This window comes from Argiope bruennichi, chromosome X2 (assembly GCF_947563725.1).
Source record: "Argiope bruennichi chromosome X2, qqArgBrue1.1, whole genome shotgun sequence".
NCBI classification, from domain to species: domain Eukaryota; kingdom Metazoa; phylum Arthropoda; class Arachnida; order Araneae; family Araneidae; genus Argiope; species Argiope bruennichi.
Window position 1 is genome coordinate 75,251,647 of NC_079163.1, and position 21,391 is coordinate 75,273,037.

Consider the following 21,391-nt stretch of genomic DNA (forward strand, 5'->3'; position numbering starts at 1 on the left):
CTAACGTTAAAATTCAGAAATTAATCCACTTAGTTTTTTCAATTTTATCGTAAAATATTTTTTCCCGTGATTTCCAATATATTCATAATTACTTTTCATTTTCTCATGTACAAAGTATACAAAGATAAAGTATTGTAATCATGAAAAAATTCGAATTCAAAATTTCGATGGATCGTCCCGTTTTATACCTCTCCAAGACCGAAAAATATATTTTTGGAATCATATCTGTCCGTTAACATGATAACGTTGTAAGCTAATGGATAAAATTCAATAAATGGTCTTAACATCAATATTGTAAATTTCCATCAAATCTTGAACGAAATCCGTTCAAATGAAATCTGCTTGTCCGGCAGTCCGAGTACAAGTGAGCATAATAATTATAAAACAGAGAGCTAAATAATAAGTTTAACATCTGAAGCACAAATCCATATCATATTTGGAACCGAATCTATCCAGGTGTTCACCGTTTGTCGGTTGGTGCTTTTGCATATACAATGCACTCCCGACTATCCGGCTTAATGTGGCGGAAGGGTAGGCCGGATAACAAAAAAGCCGGATAAGTCGGAGTTATATGAACTCGGTTTTTGTGCCCAGTAATACCAGAAGACAAAGTTTTTATAACAAAACTCACTGTTATAACACGTATCTTCTCACTTCTTATTGAGTACTAAGCCCCCCATTTATCTCAAGCCAAATAGAATGTGAAAGCGACCCCGTGAATCATGGAAGTAGTTGCCGGTTTTTGCAGTTACACCAGAGACTAGTCGCTTCATAGCACGTAATTTCTTCCCCATAGTCACAACTTTTCTTCTTTTATCACCCATTTTGAAATCGTCACTGTGGTACATTTAAAAAAGACATTCAGCGTACATCAAGAACAATTTACGAATACTGTACGCAATGTGCAGTTAAAATTGGGAAACTGTGGCAAAAACTGAGGTCCGTTACACACTTGTAAAATAATATTTCTTTGTAAAACAAAGCGATGTTTATAATTAAATATTTAAAAATATTTTTCAAAAGGAGTTTGTTAAAGTTCAGGTAGTAAACTTCAGTTACATCAGTTTCAGCAAAGAAGTTGACGAACTGATATGTAGTTTATCATAATATGTTTTCGAAGTCAAAATTGCCTGCGTTATAAACTGGATTTTGAGAACTAAAATGTATCAGTTTCCATGACCTTTTTATGTACAGGGTGGTTATAATTAAACTTCTTCTATAAACAGCATCCTACAACGCAAACGAATGAAAGGATTGTAGCGAAATTTGGTATATAGGCTATACACGCGATGCGCTCACGGAATTTCGAAAAAAATTTTTTAGTTCCAAAATGTCCATCAGAGGGCGCTTTTTCCGGAAAAATATTAAACTTAACACAATAAATGCCCAAAATGGAATACAGAAACAATATTAACAATCCAGAACAAGAATTATGAGTAATAAAATGTAAAACCGAGAAAAGCTGATAATTCTAGCATAAAATGTGGAGATTTGTATGCTTGCGAAGAAGAGGAAGCTGTATGCAAAACAGTTTAGGATAAGAAACGTTTACAGTCGTTGTCAAGTTTTCTGTCGATGTTTCCGGCTATAATGATGACGGTATCTTGTTGCGACATTTTGAATGACTTAAAGATCTCCATAACGTTTCATGTGCGAAGCACCACAACTGATCGGTTACGATCTGCTGTTGAACACACTATCCATCGATTTGAAATTTTACAGGTGAATGAGGATGGTCACATGGAATACCTTTTCCTGCATCAACCTGGATATGATTAACATCTGCTCCTCTTGTGCAATTCCGTCCTAATCTGTTCTTGTTTCTGCAAACTGAACTGTCTTTCTCAAACAGCGTACTGTTATTTTTTCCTTACCTTTACTGAATATGGTTCCATGAAAAAGTTATCAGAAACTAGTCAATAAATGTTAATATTATTTCTCTATTCCGTTTTGGTCGTTTATTGTGTTAAAATTAATGTTTTTCCGGAAAAGGCGCCCTCTGGTGGACATTTTGGAACTTTTTTTTTTCTCAAAATTCCGTGAGCGCATCTTGTGTAGAGTCTATGTACCAAATTTCGTTGCAATCTGCTCACCCGTTTGCGTTGTATGATGCTGTTTATAGGGGAAGCTCAATTATTACCACCCTGTATAACTGCAGGCATGGGAATACGAGAAAATCAGAAGCTTCTTAAAAGTTCGACATAAATAAACCAAAATATAAGATTGTAATATATTGACATCCTATTTACCATTGCAATAAAAAAAATGTTGAACGCTCAAAAGATTAATATATTACAATAAAATAAGAAAAATGAATAGCTCTTTGGATGTAAAAACTAGTATCGAAACCAATGTCGTAAAGATACCAAACGCATTTTTTCTGTCAACTGATAATGAATTTTCTTAAAGTTTCAATTATTTTAAAATTAAGACGTTTAATTGAATTAAATGTATTTGCTGAACTATCTGAACAGAAACATGTAATCTAATTTACCCCTCCAATAAATAAATAAAAAAAACTAATAAATTTTGTTTGGAGCATAGGAAATATATACGATTTCGAGCAACAAGATGCTGCCACTCTAATCTAACAGAACTAAATTATATTCCGTACTAATATATCTAGAAACATTAAGATCTCTGATCAGTTAAATGGGCATAGAGTATAAAATGCTAGAATAAAAAAGTACATGAAATTGTATACATGCATAAAATTAAAATAAATAAGTAAAAACGCAAAAAAGAATTAAATGCCTAACAAATATAAAACAGAAATAAAATACGGGAAGAAGCCATTTAAAGTACAGATGAATATAAAAACAACTCAAAACAGACACTAGGACAGACACGAAGCAATAAAAAATACAAGAAATAACCCCAAAAACGAATAACGATTTCAAATGGAACAGAGGAAAATAAAATGCAAATAAAACAATAATAGCATTTAAGAAATTGAAAGCCGGTGTCCTGGCCCAGGAGTAGTGCGTCTTCCCCGTGATCTGGGTGTGCCGGGTTCGAGTCCTGGTTCGGGCATGTTTGTTCTTTCCTCTGTGTTCTATTTGTGAGGTGTGTGAAAGAGCACCCCTGTTAAAAGAGGTTCTGCAAGCGAGTGTGTGAGTGAGTGCCATCTCCATATGAGTTAGAATTCAAACTTCACACGACATCATCGTCAAGAAATCGAAAAAAAATTCTATGAATTGGTTGGCCATCTAATCAGCATTGAAAAGATAACCATTATCATCTTCATGGGAAGTAATATTGCGTATGTTTGTCCTTGTATCGCTTGCACCCAAAAACGAAATACCGACTCTCATAAGATATGCTCTAGTTTACGCTACATTGCACAGTGAATGTTGCACCCTTTTTTCCAACAATACAGTTCGGAGGTTCAACTACACTAGGTGAATTCTGACCTCTGATAGGACGGGTTGTGAAGTAAAATAAAGAAAAGGAATCATTATAACGCTAAAACATTTTTGAAAAGGGATGAAGATTTCCAGTTTATCTATTAGCTTAGCGAAAGGATTTATCTTACATATTTATACAATACAGTTCGGAGGTTGCGCTACAATAGATGAGCTCTGACCTCTGACAGAACGGGTTGTGAAGTAATAAAGAAAAAGAATAATTACGCTAAAACATTTTTCAACAGGAATGAAGATTTCTAGTTTTTCTATTAGCTTTGAGAAAAAATTTATCTTACATGTTTATATAAGAAACAAAAATTGATATTTCTAAGTATATTCTTATTCATCCATTAAGCAGTTTTAATAAAGAGACTATTTACTTGACACAAAAAATGGCAAATCTGGAATATTATGTAGAGACGCTGGATCTGTTAGCCTTCAGTAAACGAGTATATTAAATAAAACAAAGTTTATCACATATATGTTGAAAATCAAAGAAAATATTCAAATTGGCTTAAAATATCCCTACCTCTAATGCATAGAAGTTGGGTTGCAGAAGGTTTTAGTTTAGTTTACTTATATTAACGTCCCGTTTTAAAACAACACTATTGGGCTATTTTGGGATGGACCTCGTAATTTTGAACTACGGTCAGATGACGAGTACTACACCTGAGCTGGCAACCCTTCTCCAAACCTCCACACCACACCACACCAGTGGGAGGACGTTTGGCTCTGACTCATTTAACGTGTACCAGAGCAGCTGACATGATGGAACCGGGTCTCGAACTTCAAACCCACCGCTTCTGAAGCCATGACCTTATCACCAGGCCACCGCGGTCCTAAGTTGCAGGAAGATACTAAAGGAAAGGAATTCAAAATCTGAAAGATTTTTGAAGACTCCCTTAAAAAATTTTGATTACACATACCGCATGAAGCTTACTGATTGAACAAAATGTACGCTGCCACCCTCTCCAATTAAAGAAAGCATGGCAAAAGAAATTATTTTGTCTATTTGGCAAGATAAACCCCTTATATGCTGGCTATTGAAATACGCTTCGGACTAGCCACAAAAATCTGAAAAAAATAAGTGTATCGGCAAAGAAATAGAGAGGGCTATGTTCATCCTACATCAAGGATGGTTCAATATCCTTGCTCTAACCATCCATAATGCCAAAATTTGATAAAATATTTGATTTGAAGATAACGTTCTTAACTAAATTAACTTAATTTAACACATCTGTAGTGAAAGCTTATAAGCCAGTTAACAGTTACGCTACACAAGCAATTGCTTTTGTATTGTGGTCTTGTTACTCGGCTGCGAACCACAAGGTCCCAGGTTCTATCCTCGCTCATAACAATCTACCATACATCCTAATTGGTTTGATGGTTAAACAGGGTGTGGGTGGAAGTGCATCTGTTTCCTCGTAATGAGTTTTGAGTCATTTCATGAAAAAGTTTGAAATTGGTGAAAAGTTGTAAGCTGTTGCACTCATATCAAAAGAGAAAAAATAAATTGCTTACGTTAATGGATTGTCCAGAAAAATGAAATTTTATGAAAAAAAAAGATGGATGGATAAATGAATTAAGAAACCACGATATTTCTGTTCTTAAAATAACAAAAACTCCCATTTTTTTAAAACTTTAATGTAAATAAATTTTTTTTGTGATCCCCCCCCCCTCCCCAAATTTAGGTTTTTTGAGCAAATTGAATTTTGAAGGGATAATTGTTTTCAATATTTTATTGTTAACATGCAAATATGCAACTTACAAGTTCTATTAGAAATCGAAACTCGAAAAATACTTTTTTTGCTTCATCCCAGTGCTTAATTATTATTTCGGTGTTAATTAAACTAGTTCGTTTTTTGTTCTTGAGAATTCATTAACTGGAACCGTAATTCTCGAATTCTTTTAACCACCAGCCTTATTTGTTTCTTATCGCGAAAATTTTTTTATTGTACCTAATCTAATTTAAAGAGCTATGAATAGTAACTAAATTAATGTATTATCATCAGTGTATTGAAAAAAAAAGGTGATAACCAGTTTTAATAGGCTCCAAATTGTTTTGAAAGAAAGATAATTTTCTCAGGTATTCTTAATCACAATTCAACTTCAATCTGAAATATTGTTTGCATTCGCGTAGGGTTAGAATAAACATAAGACCATTTCTTTTATTTATTTTTCTTGTTTCTGTTTATCAAGTTAAAACTGGTTTTTGCCAGCTGAAAATGGTGATATCCAGATGAATCAGATGCTATAAAAAGAACATGAAACGAATATGTATCGATGGTTTACTTTTGTATTAACTGTTGACTCAGATGTTAGATGTGGCGGCAAACTAATTGTTTGCTCAGACTGAATTTTTTTTATTTGAAAATGTGATACACCTTATTAATTTATTGATTTGTGACTAACGGAAATTTTATCGCAATTCCACTTTTCGTTTCTAAGTACAATAAACTAGTCACATCTTTGCAATGTATTATTTTATTATAGCTCATTGTTAGCTTTTAGCTTCCATTTTCAAGAACTGTGTGTTCATTACATTTGATTCGTAAAAGATAACTGCCAAGAAATTTCATTTTTTTTATTGGCTGTTCACATAAGGATTGCAGAGTATCAATAGCTAATTTCTAAGTTGTTAGAGATAGACATATTTTTAAATGACCTCAAGAACGCTGTTAAGGGAGGGTGCGCAAACTGAAATTACGCATTAACGTAAAGTTTAGATTTTCTTTTGATTATTTGACATGAGGAAGTGCTACTACTGCCTTGAAAATACTTTTATGTTTAACTCTTTGGGTACATATTTTTCTTTTTTTGCATTTGGAGCATAATTTTTTAGACATTTAAAAGCAGTAGATTTTATGCAAAAATTCATTTACTTCATATTATTCATGATATTGAAATAACTTATTTTCAGTATTAGAGTATTTAATGGCACAAAAAAAATTGAAATAGAAATTCAATTAATGCATTACGTTCTGATACGTCAAATTTACTTAAAAGGTAAATTATTTGCTTAGAAAGTGACTTATTTTTTTCATCATTTTATTTAACCGTTTACAGGGCATAACACCGGAAACACTCCAAAGTGTGATCTGGGATTTATTATGATAAACTGATTTAATAAAATAGGAAAACGTCTAAATTTTACTAGTTGGTTTATGGAATTGGAAGTGATAAATATTCTAAACAGTGATCACACAAGTAGTGTCGAGTAATTGTGATGTCTCGTTTTAAAGCAAAGCTAGGGCATGCGATTGTTTGCTATGGAATCAGGTCTCGAACTTAGAGTCCTCTAAACCCGAAGCCAAGATTTGACCACCAGACCACCGAGGCCCATCAGTTTGGCGAAACTGCAAATGGAAAGAATATTTAACACTTAGCATGAAGGGTAAAAATAGACTTTTCATTCATAAGTATTCTTACAATTTAACCTCAGATTAATTAAAACAATTTGCAGACTGTTTTTTTAAGCACAAAACTTTAGAATTTCTAAGAATTGAAAAAAAAAATGTTTGGTTAAGCCAAATTTTGATTTTAAAGTAACTGATATCCGAGATAATAAATAAATAAGTATTTTTTAATTATAATTTAATTGTATCTCATCCACTTATTTTGTTGAGAAGCAAATTAAAAATCAAAAGCTACAATATTTCAGGATTCAATACACTCAAGTGCAAAGAAATTATAAAAATTCTTTATACAAGATGTAAAATACCAGAGATGACAACGTTGAGAGATGGCGGACATGTATGTCTTTTGAGGTTGCTTCATCCCCATCGGTTGTATGTGAATTATCATTTTTTTACGCATAGAAAAAAGAATTCTTGATAAACTAATACTTTAAAAATAATGTAACGCTTAACTAATATTTTAAAAATATTAGTTAATCAAATAATTATAATTAAAATTAATTAATCATAGTATAAAGACAGAAAAGAAATCAAAAGACAAGAAAAAACTTTTAGATAATTCTTCCGCAGACTTAGCCAATTTTTTACGAAATTTAAAATCGCTCCGAAACGATTGTTGATTATTAGTACGATCTAAGATCATGCGTATTAAGAGCAGCCATTACTGCCTTGTTTCTTTTCTATTTCGTTTCTTATGGATCTGAGCATGCGCTGTGAACTGCATTGTGGGACACCCGAAAACGAAAATTCTGTCGAAGACGAGAGAAAAAAGAAACAGAAAACTTTTTCACGCCTCGCGTTTAATGTCAGCTGCTCGATGTCGACTGGATAATATTTGTATCGAGATAAAATCAACGTTTATAGACACGAAATAAAATGTTTTTATTGGAATAAATTTATTTTTAGTGCATTGTGTCGGACACACAAAGTATCAATTATAGAACTGAATATTATGGACAACATCCACATAATGTAATTTACTTGCAAGTACAAAGTAGGAAATCAGGAATTTTTTCTCTAATCCGAGATTTCTGGTTATTTTAGTTTGGTTATAAGCAATGCTATTGTTTCTCTGTCTTCCCTTTTCGAAGTCTTATAATGATGGTGTACCTGTTATGTGCACACAGTTTGGATTGATCTCATTATTGATGGCTGAATAAAACAGTAACAGAAAATAAAAATTCTGAAAGAAATTTGATAAACTTAAATCTTTTTTAATGGGTATTTGAATTATAAAATGAATCTTAACTACAGTGCGGTGTTATTGATTAACAACATAACATATAAAAACTTTTATTTTTCTGCGTGTCTTAAAATAACAAACATTGTCAAAATAACCAAGTGAAGGTTTTTTAAAAAGATTTTCGGCATACAATATTTTTAATCGATATTATAACATTTGTCAGAATTTTATCACCTTTTATTTGAAACACTCGCCACTTTTTGGAAGAAAATGGAATTTTTATATTTAACATAGTACGTTAACTTATATGGGAAAACTTGGGACGTGATTTCTATTTCGTCCTTAAAGAAATGTTTAAACCTTTAAAGGGACATTTATTTCTAGTCATTATGTTAAAATATTTTAGGCTTGAAATTAGAATAAGAAAAGGGATTCATTTAGCTTATTAGATAAATTTAATTCGATTAATTAATTTGGTTAATTAATAATTAAGTAACAAATAAAGACATCATTTTGTCTGAGAAAAAGAACTGAAGCATCTAAGTTTCTGTCTTTCTACAAAAATTTGTCAGAACTTATGCCAACCTACATAATTTCATACAAAGATTGATAAATTTGGTAGGAAGCATACTTCCCACGGCCCTAGAAAGGGTTAATGTAATATAGCAACTAATATTTTCACACAACTAAAACGACGCTAATTTAAATATTTCGCTGTCAACTACTATACTCTGATGCCAGATTTTTTTTTCAGATAATAATTTCTTGCTGAGATTTCTGCGAATGCGAAAGTATCGAGTTGATTTGGCTCAGCAAGTTTTGGATAAATATTTAACTGTGAAAACCAAATTTCCTATGACTTACCAGAAGTTGGATATTCATAAACCTAGTCTCAGAGATCTTATATCTAGAGGGTAAGTGTTTTTCAATGAACATGAATTATTTCAACAGTCTTATTGCCCATGATGAGTTTATATTTAATAATCTTCATCGTTCGCTTTAAACAAGTCATGATTCATTAAATATGTTTTGACTGCAGTTTTAAAGAAATAATGACTATCGTGAAACTTTATTGTTTTTTCATAATCCTGAATGATAGTCGAATGTGAAGCAATCGAGAAATAGGTTTGTTCATTTAAATGCTAAATATTTAATAACATCTAAATATTTATAGCATTCAAATTCTTCTTATGTTTAAAAAAAACTGATAATTAAATGATTGATTTTAATAAAATTAAAAATTTATCAAAGGGGAACGGATATTTTTCTTCATCTTCTTAATTTTCATACTTTTTAGATCAATATATTTTGCTGAGAGCCTAAAACTCAAAATCCTAGAGATACAAAAAGATTGTTTCATATATTTTGAAAATTTTACTACGGAAAGACGTTTACAGTAAATATTTTCGCATTATGCTAACATCTGTTTGTTCATTTGCCGAAAGTTTTTTTTAAAAATATATATTTCATACATGATTTATTATTATTCCTGCTTTAAAAACAAGTAGTAATAAGTGTAACATTTGTTTGACATCTGAAAAAATTCTTCATTGCAGTTACTGAATTGACTCTTAAACAGTTCCAGTCATCATTCATAACTTGCTTTATGTGTTGCTGTTCAACAATTTTTGTTTATAGAGGGTCTAGTTTAGTTATATTAACGTCCCGTTTTAAAGCAAAATAAACCGTATTTTTGGGACGGACCTAGTAATTTTGAACCACGGTCAAGTGACGAGGACGACACCTGAGATGTCACCACTCTTTCCAAACTTCCACATCACAACAGCGGGAGGACGTTTGGTCCCGATGGGATTTAGCATGCACCAGAACAGCTTATACGACGGTTCTTCGGGGAAATTGGGTCTCGAACCTGTAACTCTACGGTCCGAAGCCGAGACCTTACCATCAGGCCACCTCGGTTCTCTTTTAAAGGGTCTAAATAGTTCTACAAAATTCATTATATACTTTTAAAAATATCATCCTTTGTATATTTTTAAAATGCTCAAGTAAATTAAAGCAAAACTAAACTTTCTTTGTATTGAGGTAATTATCTTTCCTCAAAAGACATAAATGCTTAAAATATAACATTTCTGTAGATATGTGTTCCCTCTACCAGAAAGAGACAAAGACGGAAGAATAGTATTATTCTGCATTGCAAGTAAGAATTTTGTTCATTTATCCTATTTTTAAATACCTAGTGAATTACCACAAAATTCTTCAATTTTTTAAAAACTCCAGTATCTCTATATTAACTGTGTTCTTAGATTTAATTCATACTTGAATCCTTCATATAGGCATAAAATGGCAACTCATAACTAACCTCTAAACCTACGATTTACATTCCAAAAGTTTGGGCGGAAATCTAAACAAGGTCGCTCTGACTTCAAGCCCTTACACGGTTCGACAAATCGATCCAAGTTGTACGCGCACGACTTACGGAAAGTAAATATCGTGCATAAGCCACAACTGATTTAAGTTTGAGGGATATTCGATAGGTAATTACAAGCTGATATAATAATTGTGGTAGATATACAAAATAATTATTATCGATCTCTAAAATATAACATAAATCAATATTTATTTATAGTCCTATCATTGTTGCTCGAGCATCGTACTACGGACTGTGCACGTGATATTTACGTTTGGCACGATGATCGTAAGAACAATCACCATTCTTTTTATGAAATTTCACTCTTTATTTTCTTTTACATATTCTGCTTATAATAATAATAAAAAAACTGAGGCATAAATGATGAATTATTAAACATTTATAAACATTTAGTTATGGTTTAGTTAATCCTTAAAATGGCGGTGAGATTTCGCATTTTAATTAACTGTTGTCATTTGATGACAGCAAACCTTTTCCCTCTTACTTTTTTCTCCGGATCAACATGAAAAAAGGTTGAGTTGTATGTACAAATTTAGTACATAGGTTCTTTACAGATGTCTAAAATATCTATCTTAATATTAATTTCAACTAAGGAATCCTAAATATATAAATAAAAAAAATCGCGCACGTTTTTATAAAACCGTTTCAAAATTACAGGATTACATTTTAAGAAATCCAAAATTAAAATTTTCATATGACAGCCAGCACACAAACTCTTCCAATTAATATGTTCTCAACATATTTTTAGACAAAACTCTAGCTTTTAATTTTACAGCAAACAATCCCAAAACTTAAAATCCTATCCTTTGAAATTTTTGGATAAACTTTCAATTTCGTTATAGTTCAAAACGTAAATTTTTCATTCATGTACACTTCAGATTATTTTTAGTTTATGAAAATTACTTCTTATTAACAAATATATTTTATTCTGCTAAAGAGGCCTTGGATACAACGAGGCATAAGCAATCGGATGTCTTCAAGTCCTTCTTATTAACCTTCGAAGTTTTAATGGAGTGTGAATTGAATCAGAAAAGAGGAATCAATTATATATTTACTCAAGAAGGCTATCAAATTCAGCACGCCCTGCTGGTAGGCCTCAGAGATCTGCAGAAAATGGTCCATAGTGGAGAGGTAAGTATTAGGGTGTCCTATAAGTTTCTTTCCTATTTCTAATATGAAATGAATACACAATATTTACTGTTTAAGATATTATTTATTTTGTTATATAAGAATTCTTTTGCTCTATTACCTTCTTCCATCTCTCAGGAAGAATCATTATGCCTTCTTTCCAAAATTGTTGTGTTTTAGACAAATAATCCTCAAGGTGTTCGCTGATGGATTTAAAGCGCTTATCGCGAAGATAATTTTTTAACGACAGAAAGATGTAATAATCGGATGGAGCGAGATCTGGAGAGTTTTCAGTAAAACATCCCAATCAAACTGTACGAGTTTCTCTCTTATGACTAATGCAATATCTGGTCTCGCGTTGAAAACAACGCCTCGTCGGTTCATTAATTCTGGTCGTTTTTCTGCTATGGCAGCTTTCAGTTGATCCAGTTGATGACAGTATTTTGTAGAATTTATTGTTTCACCTTGAGGAAGGAGCTTGTATAAAAGTACGCCTTTCCAATCCCACCAAATGGACAAAAAAACTTTTTTGGGGTGTAGCCCCGGTTTTGCGACAGTTGAAGGCCTATTGTCCTACACCAAGTGCCTTTTCTGTGCACATTTTCATATACAATCTAAGTTTCGTCTCCAGTGACAAGCCTCTTTAAAAAAGGATCATTTTTATCGACGAGAAAGAAACCTTTTTAACACCCTAATATGAAATGAATAATCATAATTGTCAATCATCTTTAAAAATATGAAAACATTTCACGATCATTCAGTATCGTTATGAGAATGTTACTGTAAGTCGTCTCATTCAGTTATTTGAGTTCCATGAAATTGTCTTAAATGACCAAGGCCAATAATTAAAAGCTTGCACAGAAATAATAAATTGGTAACATTTTTTGGTGATGTTTCGTGGGAAGTTATGTCATATTCCAACAAAAGTTTCAATCATAAAATGAAAAGTAAATTGACATTGCATGTATATTTTAATTCTGTTGCTTATGAGACTTGTCATAGACAAGCCTGCTGACGAAGTGAGCGATTTTAAGCCGAGTTTTAGCGTCCCTTATTTCAATAACGCCATCTGGGGCCAAGAGTAAGTCATAGCTACTAATGCGTCACTGCCCTTTTTACGGGGCGGACTTCATTCACACATTCCATTCATAGATCGTAATTTAGACTTAAATCAGAGAACGATCACTTCAGATCCAGTACCCCACAGTGGTATTGTCTCGACATGGAAGACTTTGTGGCTACGACAAATTTATACGCGCCCCAGCAACCAAATGAGTCTTCGGCTGGCAGGGTTCGAACTCGTAACCCAAGGGATGCGAACCCAACGCCCTACCAACTAGGCCATCTCGGCTCTTTCTTTAATTCTAGTAAACAATACTTCTGTCATTTTTTTTTTTTACAGTATCCCCTTGAGATCTGCTCCAGCGCTTTGAATTTTGCTTCTTGGTCTTAAAACTAGTAAATGAATCATAAAATTTTGCTAAAATGTTGTTCACATAAAATCAGCTGTCATCATTATTTTAAGTATTTTTAATTGCAATTTCCTTATTTTAGGAAAAAATTAACAAGTAGGAAGTTTATGTTTATTTACTATCTACTTAGATTTATTAAGGTTTCGAATGAGTGTCCTTAACATTTTCGTAAAATCTTATAAAAACAAATTAAATTTTGGATGCATAAATCAAGTTTTAAATGTACTTTTTAATTAATTGAACCAAAGTTTAAGATCTTGCCCTTTTAAAAAGGATCTTTTACTTAGAATTAAATATTGATAAACTTTAACTGTGTATTTGTGTTGTGGTGAATTAGTAGATCATTAAATAAACTGTTTGCTTAAATGTTTTATGAATAAGTATTTTAAATCCTATTGTTTCATTCTTCAGAAAGCCATTCCTCTGAGACACAAAGAGTTGCACTGGATGAATGTACCGAAATATTTAGCAACACTTTTTCAGTTGCTAAAAACATTTTTGAGCCAAAAACTTCAAGATCGGGTAAGAGTATTCCTTTGTTTGATTTTAAATAATATAAATATGAATAAAGACGTAATTGCCATCACTTATGCCATGGGCTTCCGAAGCTACAAAAAATATACAAGATTTTAAGTGTTTGAGATCCACAATTTTTTTTTCTGAATAATAAGAACAAAATGCCTGTGAAAATTTTTGATGCACGAACTTTTCGATACAATCGAATTCGTGAATAGTTAAACTTGTTTTTTAGTTTAAACAATTTATTGACGCAAATGCCGTCGAAAAGCCAATAGTCGAAAATAATGGAAAACTATTTGGAATCAATTCTTAATCACGGATAGCTGTTATTTTGATTCTCACGGCGTGTCTTGCATTTAAGACTTACATTATTGTGCTACACCACTGGAACAGGTAGAGCCGTGTTGATCGTGGGAGTGGTTCGAGAGTTGTTACAGGACGGATATCTTTCAGGGAAAAAAAAGTGTCAGATGATTAGGATAAAAGTACTTCAAACTTCCATTCTACATTACCGAGTTTGAGAACCAAGGTAGGGCATTTCCACTACGATACTGAAATTAACATACACAGGCTTGCATATAAAGCAATCTTCGGCAAAATGTGAACAGGCGATTCTTCCATCCAAAGCCCTCTACAGGACTAACGTAGCATGATGATGATGATTGATTTTACCTCATAGTTTAATTTAGCTTAGTTATATTAATCCTCTCTGGACCTCCAATGCCATTTGGTACACATTTGGATGCATTTTAGAGTTAAATTCAGGCAGAAGTAGATTTGACACGTCTAGATGGCAACATGATCTGTGTAAAGAATTAGTTGTAATCTCAATTAATTGAGATATCAATAATATATTTTGAATATCAAAATAGGGCTACTTTTTCCGTCATTTCGAGGAGCTCTGCTTTTTGCTACAATTTTTAGCTGCAATAAATCCATTAAATGTAACCTGCATATAAGAACGCTGTACGCGCTCTTTTGAATTATAAAATATATTAAAGATTACAGCACATTGAACGCTATAATATAAATTACTAACATTAAAAAAGAAAAGAACCGCGTTAAATGAATTAACAGAAAAAAGTATCGCTTTAAAGTTTCAGATTTCAACTATGGTTTCAGTTCCAGTTTCAATTCAGTTTGACGTTACCAGCGAATAGGGCCCTCTGTCGGATAAAATCTAGTTATAGGGGAATGTCATGCGATACTGAAAATTGCATTCTGTTCTGAACAATCTGGATACGAATGGATATTTTAGTTAATCTAGAATAATTGAATATTTTAAAAAAGGAAATATTTCTAAGATTTTTTTACTAATAAATAGTTTGAACCGGAAAGAATTAATACTTCGTTTTGAAACAATTTGAGGCTTTGTACATTTCATTCGTTATCATTTGATAAGGACGACACTTCAGATGATACTCCCTTTCTAAACTTCCACATCACACCAGAGAAAAGATGTGTAAGCCTCTATGTCAAATCTGATGTCCAACAGGCCCATATACACGACGAATCTATACAAAAATCAGGAACACTTCGGCACAGGAGCCGCATTAAAAATGGAAAAACGTTTTGAAATTCGTGATCGAATGTTGGAAACTGTAATTTAAGCTTGTTTTTGTCATATTTTGGCTATATACCACAGAAAGACATAGAAACGTAACAAATTATTTTAAAAAAGTACTTAGTTTGGCTTTGCAACTGTTTAATAACTTGAATATTAACCATGCAGTCAGAAATGTTACATAAACATGATTGAGCATATTTGAGATTGCAGGTTTTGTTATGATCAACAGTTACTAGATTAAAGTATCATGTATCGCAGCATTTCGCTTTCAGACTTATGATGGGATCACATTTCGAACTTCTATTACCGGATCAATGGTATTTGATTCTTGAAAATTTATTTTTAATTATTTTAAAGATTTAATACAAATATGATACATAACAGTATATTTCGGTGAATCACCTTTCTTGCATCTGATTCTTGAAAATTTAAGTGTTAGTTAAAATTTGAAGAGCTGTTTATTTGAAAAATAATCTAATTACAAAAGCATCTTTTAGGATCGCTAACGAAGCATTTTTAAGTTATAGTATTGTTTCTTTCAATAATTTTATCGATTTTTTTGATAAAATTACATTGAACTTTTTGTTTCCCTTGTTTATCAAACTGTATTGTTTTATGCTTTTGTTCTACAAAATATTCCGTTAGTCTATTGTTCACAAAAACGTTCCAGAGAAATTAGAACCTACGTTTCATCTGCTGTTAACGATCTTTTCGCCTAAAGCACTTTGAAAATTGCGTCTAATGAAATGTAAAATAGGTTAGGTTTTGCTACAAAGATTCTCTTCTAATGAATTGTGAGAAAATATATATATCTTAATCTACTTTAAATCTTGATTATTTCCTAATTTTTAACTTAATTTAACTCATATTAATTTCATTATAAAATGGTCTCTTATTTTCTGATCAATTCCAAATGTTGTATTTAATTAATGCAACATGAGCTCTGTAAAACTACTTTAAATCAGCACATTCACAAGCTCCAAGTGAAGGGATAAAATTCTTTCAAAAGATGCCTAAATTCCCTTACCTAAATCGACACGTGTCAAAGAAATTCCTATAGAATCTCATAGTATAAAACCACTGAGAAAACTCCATGTTCAAATCCGATTCCACCAATCATCCGCGTTCTATTGCGCTCTAAATTTGACATCGACAGTCCAATGTTGTTGTGACGTACAAGATCAGAGAATGGATGGAGGGTTAAATATCTTCCTTGCCATCAAACCACGAATCGGACTTTACAAAGTTTTTTCCCAAAATAACCCACATATTACCTCAAAACGGATGTTAATATAATCAAACTGTCATGCTCTTATAATAAGCATCAAATGTGCTGCCCAACAGAAATTATAGAAATCTGTTGTCCTTGTTGAAGGGGGAAAAAAGCGAGTGACTTCATAACGCAACATAAGGCGACGACCAGATGACATAAGCACTTATGTCATGTGATGTCATATGAATTAACTGCACACATTAATTTTAAATTACATACCATGATACTTATCACACTGATGATAGTATATAGTAAAAAACGAAATATATGTTAATTCCCGCACATTTTTTAAATGAATTTTCAAAATATGCGAATTAGTATCTCCATCAACAATGTATTAAAATTGATAGAATTCCTGTTTGAATCTTCCTTTTGTAATGTTTGTTGAACGAATCGGCTAGATGAGGGGCTATTCTTGTCACATGTTCGATTGACCCTTTTCAAATAATTTATAATATTTATGTCATTTTTAACAACTTTCGACTTTTTATGTACTTATACACAAATTATTTGATATACACAAATTAAAAAATGGTATAAAGCTATAATGTTTTATAAAAACTTCAATTTTTATTTATTAGCTCATTTTAAGATTTTATTTAGATAGCATTTTATTGATATCTTTAATGCCGTAGATTTTGTAAACTTCATTTTCATTAAGAATATTACAGTTTCAATATCTTTTAACCTTAAATTAAGACTACTCATGTTTTATCTCGACGATTTATTTTGTGTGTACTCACTTTTTTTGTGTGTGCTTAAGACAGATAAAAAATTTGAAGTGAAAATATTTTTATTTTCTAGATAATTCTTCACCATGACATTTCGTCATTGCATGATCGTTTTCCAACTAGCATGCTGCCGAAGGAATATGGTGGAACCATTCCAGTGAGAGAAATGACAGGTGAGATTCACAGGTCGATCCAAATAAATTTTTGTCACAATAGAATTGAAATTAGTCAGAATCAGATTTAGAATATACGAATGCATTCATATACTCATTTAGAATATACGAATGTCAAAATTTAGTAGGTAAAGTTTGGCGAAACTATTATACAAGCTGTATATTTAGCAGAAGACATGGATGTACATATTACATGAGTTGGCGAAAATATACTGCCATGTGCAAAATGCATTTAAAGCTTCGTTGAATTGGATACAGGCAGCACGGATTAATTCTTGAATTAGCCACCTCTGCACTTAGCGATTATGTTTAAAGCAGAAATACTTGAAAAATAAGTTCATATAATAATGCACATCGACTGGTATTGTACACATTTCTTGTCGATGTTTTTATTTCTCTGATATGTTATTTTAGATCATGCAACTTCAGTTATTTTTATTTTATAACACAATAGATATATTTTTAGAGGACAATTTTAGGGTTGTTTTTTTAATGTTTTTAAAGGTCTGAAATAGCACATATAAATTATTTTGATGTTTTACTTTTCATTTCTTTTTCACTACAAAGAATTCGGAACGAAGTAAGTTTGTTATATTTTCGGCATCCATAGGGTTTGCATTAAACGTCTAAGCATCAGGTAAGTAATTTCAATTTCATTTTGTTTGTCGTTTTCTATCAGTGTAGGACATTTTCAAATGTTTTAGTCAAGAGAGCATTCGGTAAGTTGAGAATATTTTTGATAAAAAGATGGAAGAAAATTTTTTTTAGTCGAAATTAAGGCAATTACTATAAATATTAAATTTATACTTTATGTTTGATTTTATTATAATAAGTTATGCGCCTGTGAACTTTTGAAAGTGTGAGATGGGTGATAATATTTGGCATAGATTGTTAAATGGTAATTCATTTATTCTGTGAAAAAAGTGAAATCTTATTCATTTACGTTTATCCGTTTTAATAAGCGAGAATACAGTGCACGTTGTATCGTGAGCTAATTGCTTCATCTATGCTTAAATGAAGAAATCTATTGGGTTGAGGTCGGTAAACTTGAGATTTATGCATATTCGACCATTCCTCGTATGCATACTGACGCATCTCACACACATTAGGTGTATGAGAATGCAATATTGTCCCAGTAACAGGCTTTCGATTCTACCATTTTCACGGTATCGTCTCAGAACGATAATCGTCAGAATCGTATGAATTGTTTACGTGTTTTTCATGATGTCTTCTTACATTCTGAATGCATTGGGGTCATAAATTGAATGGCAAAAAAAAAAAAAAATGCCTTGCTGGGCTCCCTGCCTTTTTCTTTTTATTGCAACAGTTTGCAGAAATCATTTATATAAAGAAATAAAATAAACACCACAACCATTTACTAGATTAAAGCATAGTTTCTACAAAAATAAAAATACAGTACACTCCCGAGTATCCGATCTGATGTAGCGGCAGGGCAGGTCGGATTAACACACACACACACACACACACACACACACACACACACACACACACACACACACACACACACACACACACACACACACACACACACACACACACACACACACACACACACACACACACACACACACACACACACACACACACACACACACACACACACACACACACACACACACACACACACACACACACACACACACACACACACACACACACACACACACACACAAATCCGCATAGGCTGGAGTTCTGTGAACTGATTTCTTTGCCCACCAATACCAGAAGACAAAGTTTTTATACCAAAAATCTTAAGCGTTCATGCCGCAAAAATAAAGCTTCCTCAACTTCTTTGAGTTCACCTTTCAACAATAGATTTTCTTACTTTTATTTCATTTCTACTAGCTTATGCAAGACACACCACTTTTCAATTTCTGCTCGATTTTTTTCCATCCCCCCCCCTCACTGCACTTTTTCCAATTCCTAACTTCGAAGTTATATTTTTTGCTGTTGCACCAGAATTTAGTCGCTGTATAGCGCGTAATTTCGCTTCCTTAGTCACTACAACTTTTTTCGTTTATCATCCATTTTGAAATCTTCACCGTGGTGCACTTATAAAAATATTAAGCATATCTCTAGATCAATTTACGAATACTGTGCGTACTGTACAGTTATAATCAGGAATAGCGACAACAATTCAGATCCGTTACACACATACGAAACAAAGAACAACGAGCAGAACGACACTCTTTTCTTGTCACAGCTTGTATTTTATCCACAGCACGTAGGGGAATCCTAGCAGACGCCCGCTTCGAAAGCCTTGGCAATGTTACCAATTCAAGCATTGCCTTACTCATTTAATTACAATAAAAGAAAACTAGGCCGGGTAATCGCGAACCGGATACTCGGGGGTGTATTATGTATGGTTTTGTTCTTAAACAAAATTTGATTTATAATAAAACAAATATATTCAATTAAGAAATATTTTTAGTAAGTGTTTTCTAAATAATGCAGCTTTAATGAATATCTTTCTTTGCTCAGCGAGGTGGATTGAAATCTTGGATTCCAAGCGAGATCAAATTTTAGCTCTGGATGAAATGAAGGTGGATGAATCAAAGAGACCCAAGGAAAAACAATCGGGAAGAATCATCCCACGTTTGGTAAATAGTTTGAGCAGGATGGAGTTATACTGATATTCATATTTTTTTTATCATCCATTTTTGATGCATCTGATTATGTAGTATTATATCCCGTTGTCTATTTATTATGTTACTAAGTGGTTGTTTTTTGAGATTTTGGTGTATACAATAATAAGATTCCATATTTTGCAATAAAAAATATTTGAATAAATAAATATAATATGCTTTGTCGTATTTTTCCCCCTATGCATCATTTGCGCATCAAAAAGAAAATCTAGAAAACTATTTCTCATCAAGCAGTTTCCCATTTTTCACAATTAAAATGTCATAGTTAAATGGTAAAGTTTCTTATTGTCTATTTTGCAGATATATTTCACTTACAGGTTGTTTCTTTTTGTCGTAAATAAATTTCTATATGAAAAAAAAGGTAAATGAATCAGTTGGAAATAATTAAAAATGTAATACTTGGAGTAATTTTTTTAAATAATTTAACTTTAAGTAGTTTTGTGCATTTTATTGTAATGACTGTGCCACTTTATGAAGATTTCTTTCGTTCAAGAATTCTTCAACATTTTTAAAATTCTTTTTTATATTAAGGCTTATTGGGTTTTCTCTACGAATCAAGTCCAATTTTTTAAAAAATATGAATGTTTCTCAAAGAATAGCATTTCATGAATCAGATTAATATAATTTAAATACATCCGCATTACCACATTTAAATCCTTTGAATCCCTTTACTTATGGCATTTAAGTTCTTTTGAAAGTAAAACTGAAAACTATTTTTTAAGATGAATCAGAGAATTTATTTAATAATTCTTTGAGATATTCTAGAAATTTATAAAAAAATATTCTTTAATACATATGAGGCTTCAATGTTCAAGGATTCGATTTTCTTTAGTCATATTTTTAAAAAAACATGTTTGGTTTGAGTAAAATTTCAGTACTTCAGTTTTATTACTTATCAAGTTCATATTTTGCGGAAGTTTAGAGAAAATTAAAGCGATTCATAGTAAAAGGAACAGAATATCATAAGGCTTCTATAATACTATAAGCTATATGACAGTAAAAATTTGAAATTAAAAATAATTTCTTAAAGAAGTTTTAAAAGACTGAGTGACATAAATTTAATTAAACATTTTAGCGATCATTAATCATTTTAAACCAGCTGGTCACCAAAGGCGTCTAGTATACAATAAAAAGTTCCATTGTTTTATGCCTAAAATTGACTGAATAATAGTTCAAAGTGAATGTTTCCCGCATAAAAAAACTATTTCAGGGAATAATTATTTAATTTGAAAAATTGTATGAGCGGAATTAAAAATGTCACAGCGATTTTATTCGTTGGATTAAATATTAAAAAAAAACTTAAAACAGATATTCAGCTCATCCGTAAATAACAATAAAATAATACAATTTGTGCAGTAAACAGCATGATGAAAGAAAAAACAAAATCATATCGTTACAGAATGAAATATTATTTCAAATATGATAATAATAAGTATTTTCATTCACTGTAAATGAAAGTAGCTTTAG

At 31.8% G+C, this 21,391-nt stretch overlaps 1 protein-coding gene across 2 annotated transcripts in view; it reads left to right on the forward strand.

Annotated features, from left to right (window-relative positions):
- LOC129960665 (alpha-tocopherol transfer protein-like) overlaps window positions 1-20,028 on the forward strand; it is a 56,207-nt gene extending 36,179 nt beyond the window's left edge. For both annotated transcript variants that reach the window (XM_056074220.1, XM_056074219.1), the window contains exons 3-8: window positions 8,761-8,920; window positions 10,103-10,164; window positions 11,333-11,526; window positions 13,407-13,517; window positions 17,159-17,258; window positions 19,761-20,028. In XM_056074220.1, the coding sequence (XP_055930195.1) occupies window positions 8,761-8,920; window positions 10,103-10,164; window positions 11,333-11,526; window positions 13,407-13,517; window positions 17,159-17,258; window positions 19,761-19,912 (779 nt within the window). In that variant the 3' untranslated portion in view covers window positions 19,913-20,028. The remainder of the gene's footprint in view (window positions 1-8,760; window positions 8,921-10,102; window positions 10,165-11,332; window positions 11,527-13,406; window positions 13,518-17,158; window positions 17,259-19,760) is intronic.
- The last annotated feature ends 1,363 nt before the right edge of the window (window positions 20,029-21,391 follow it).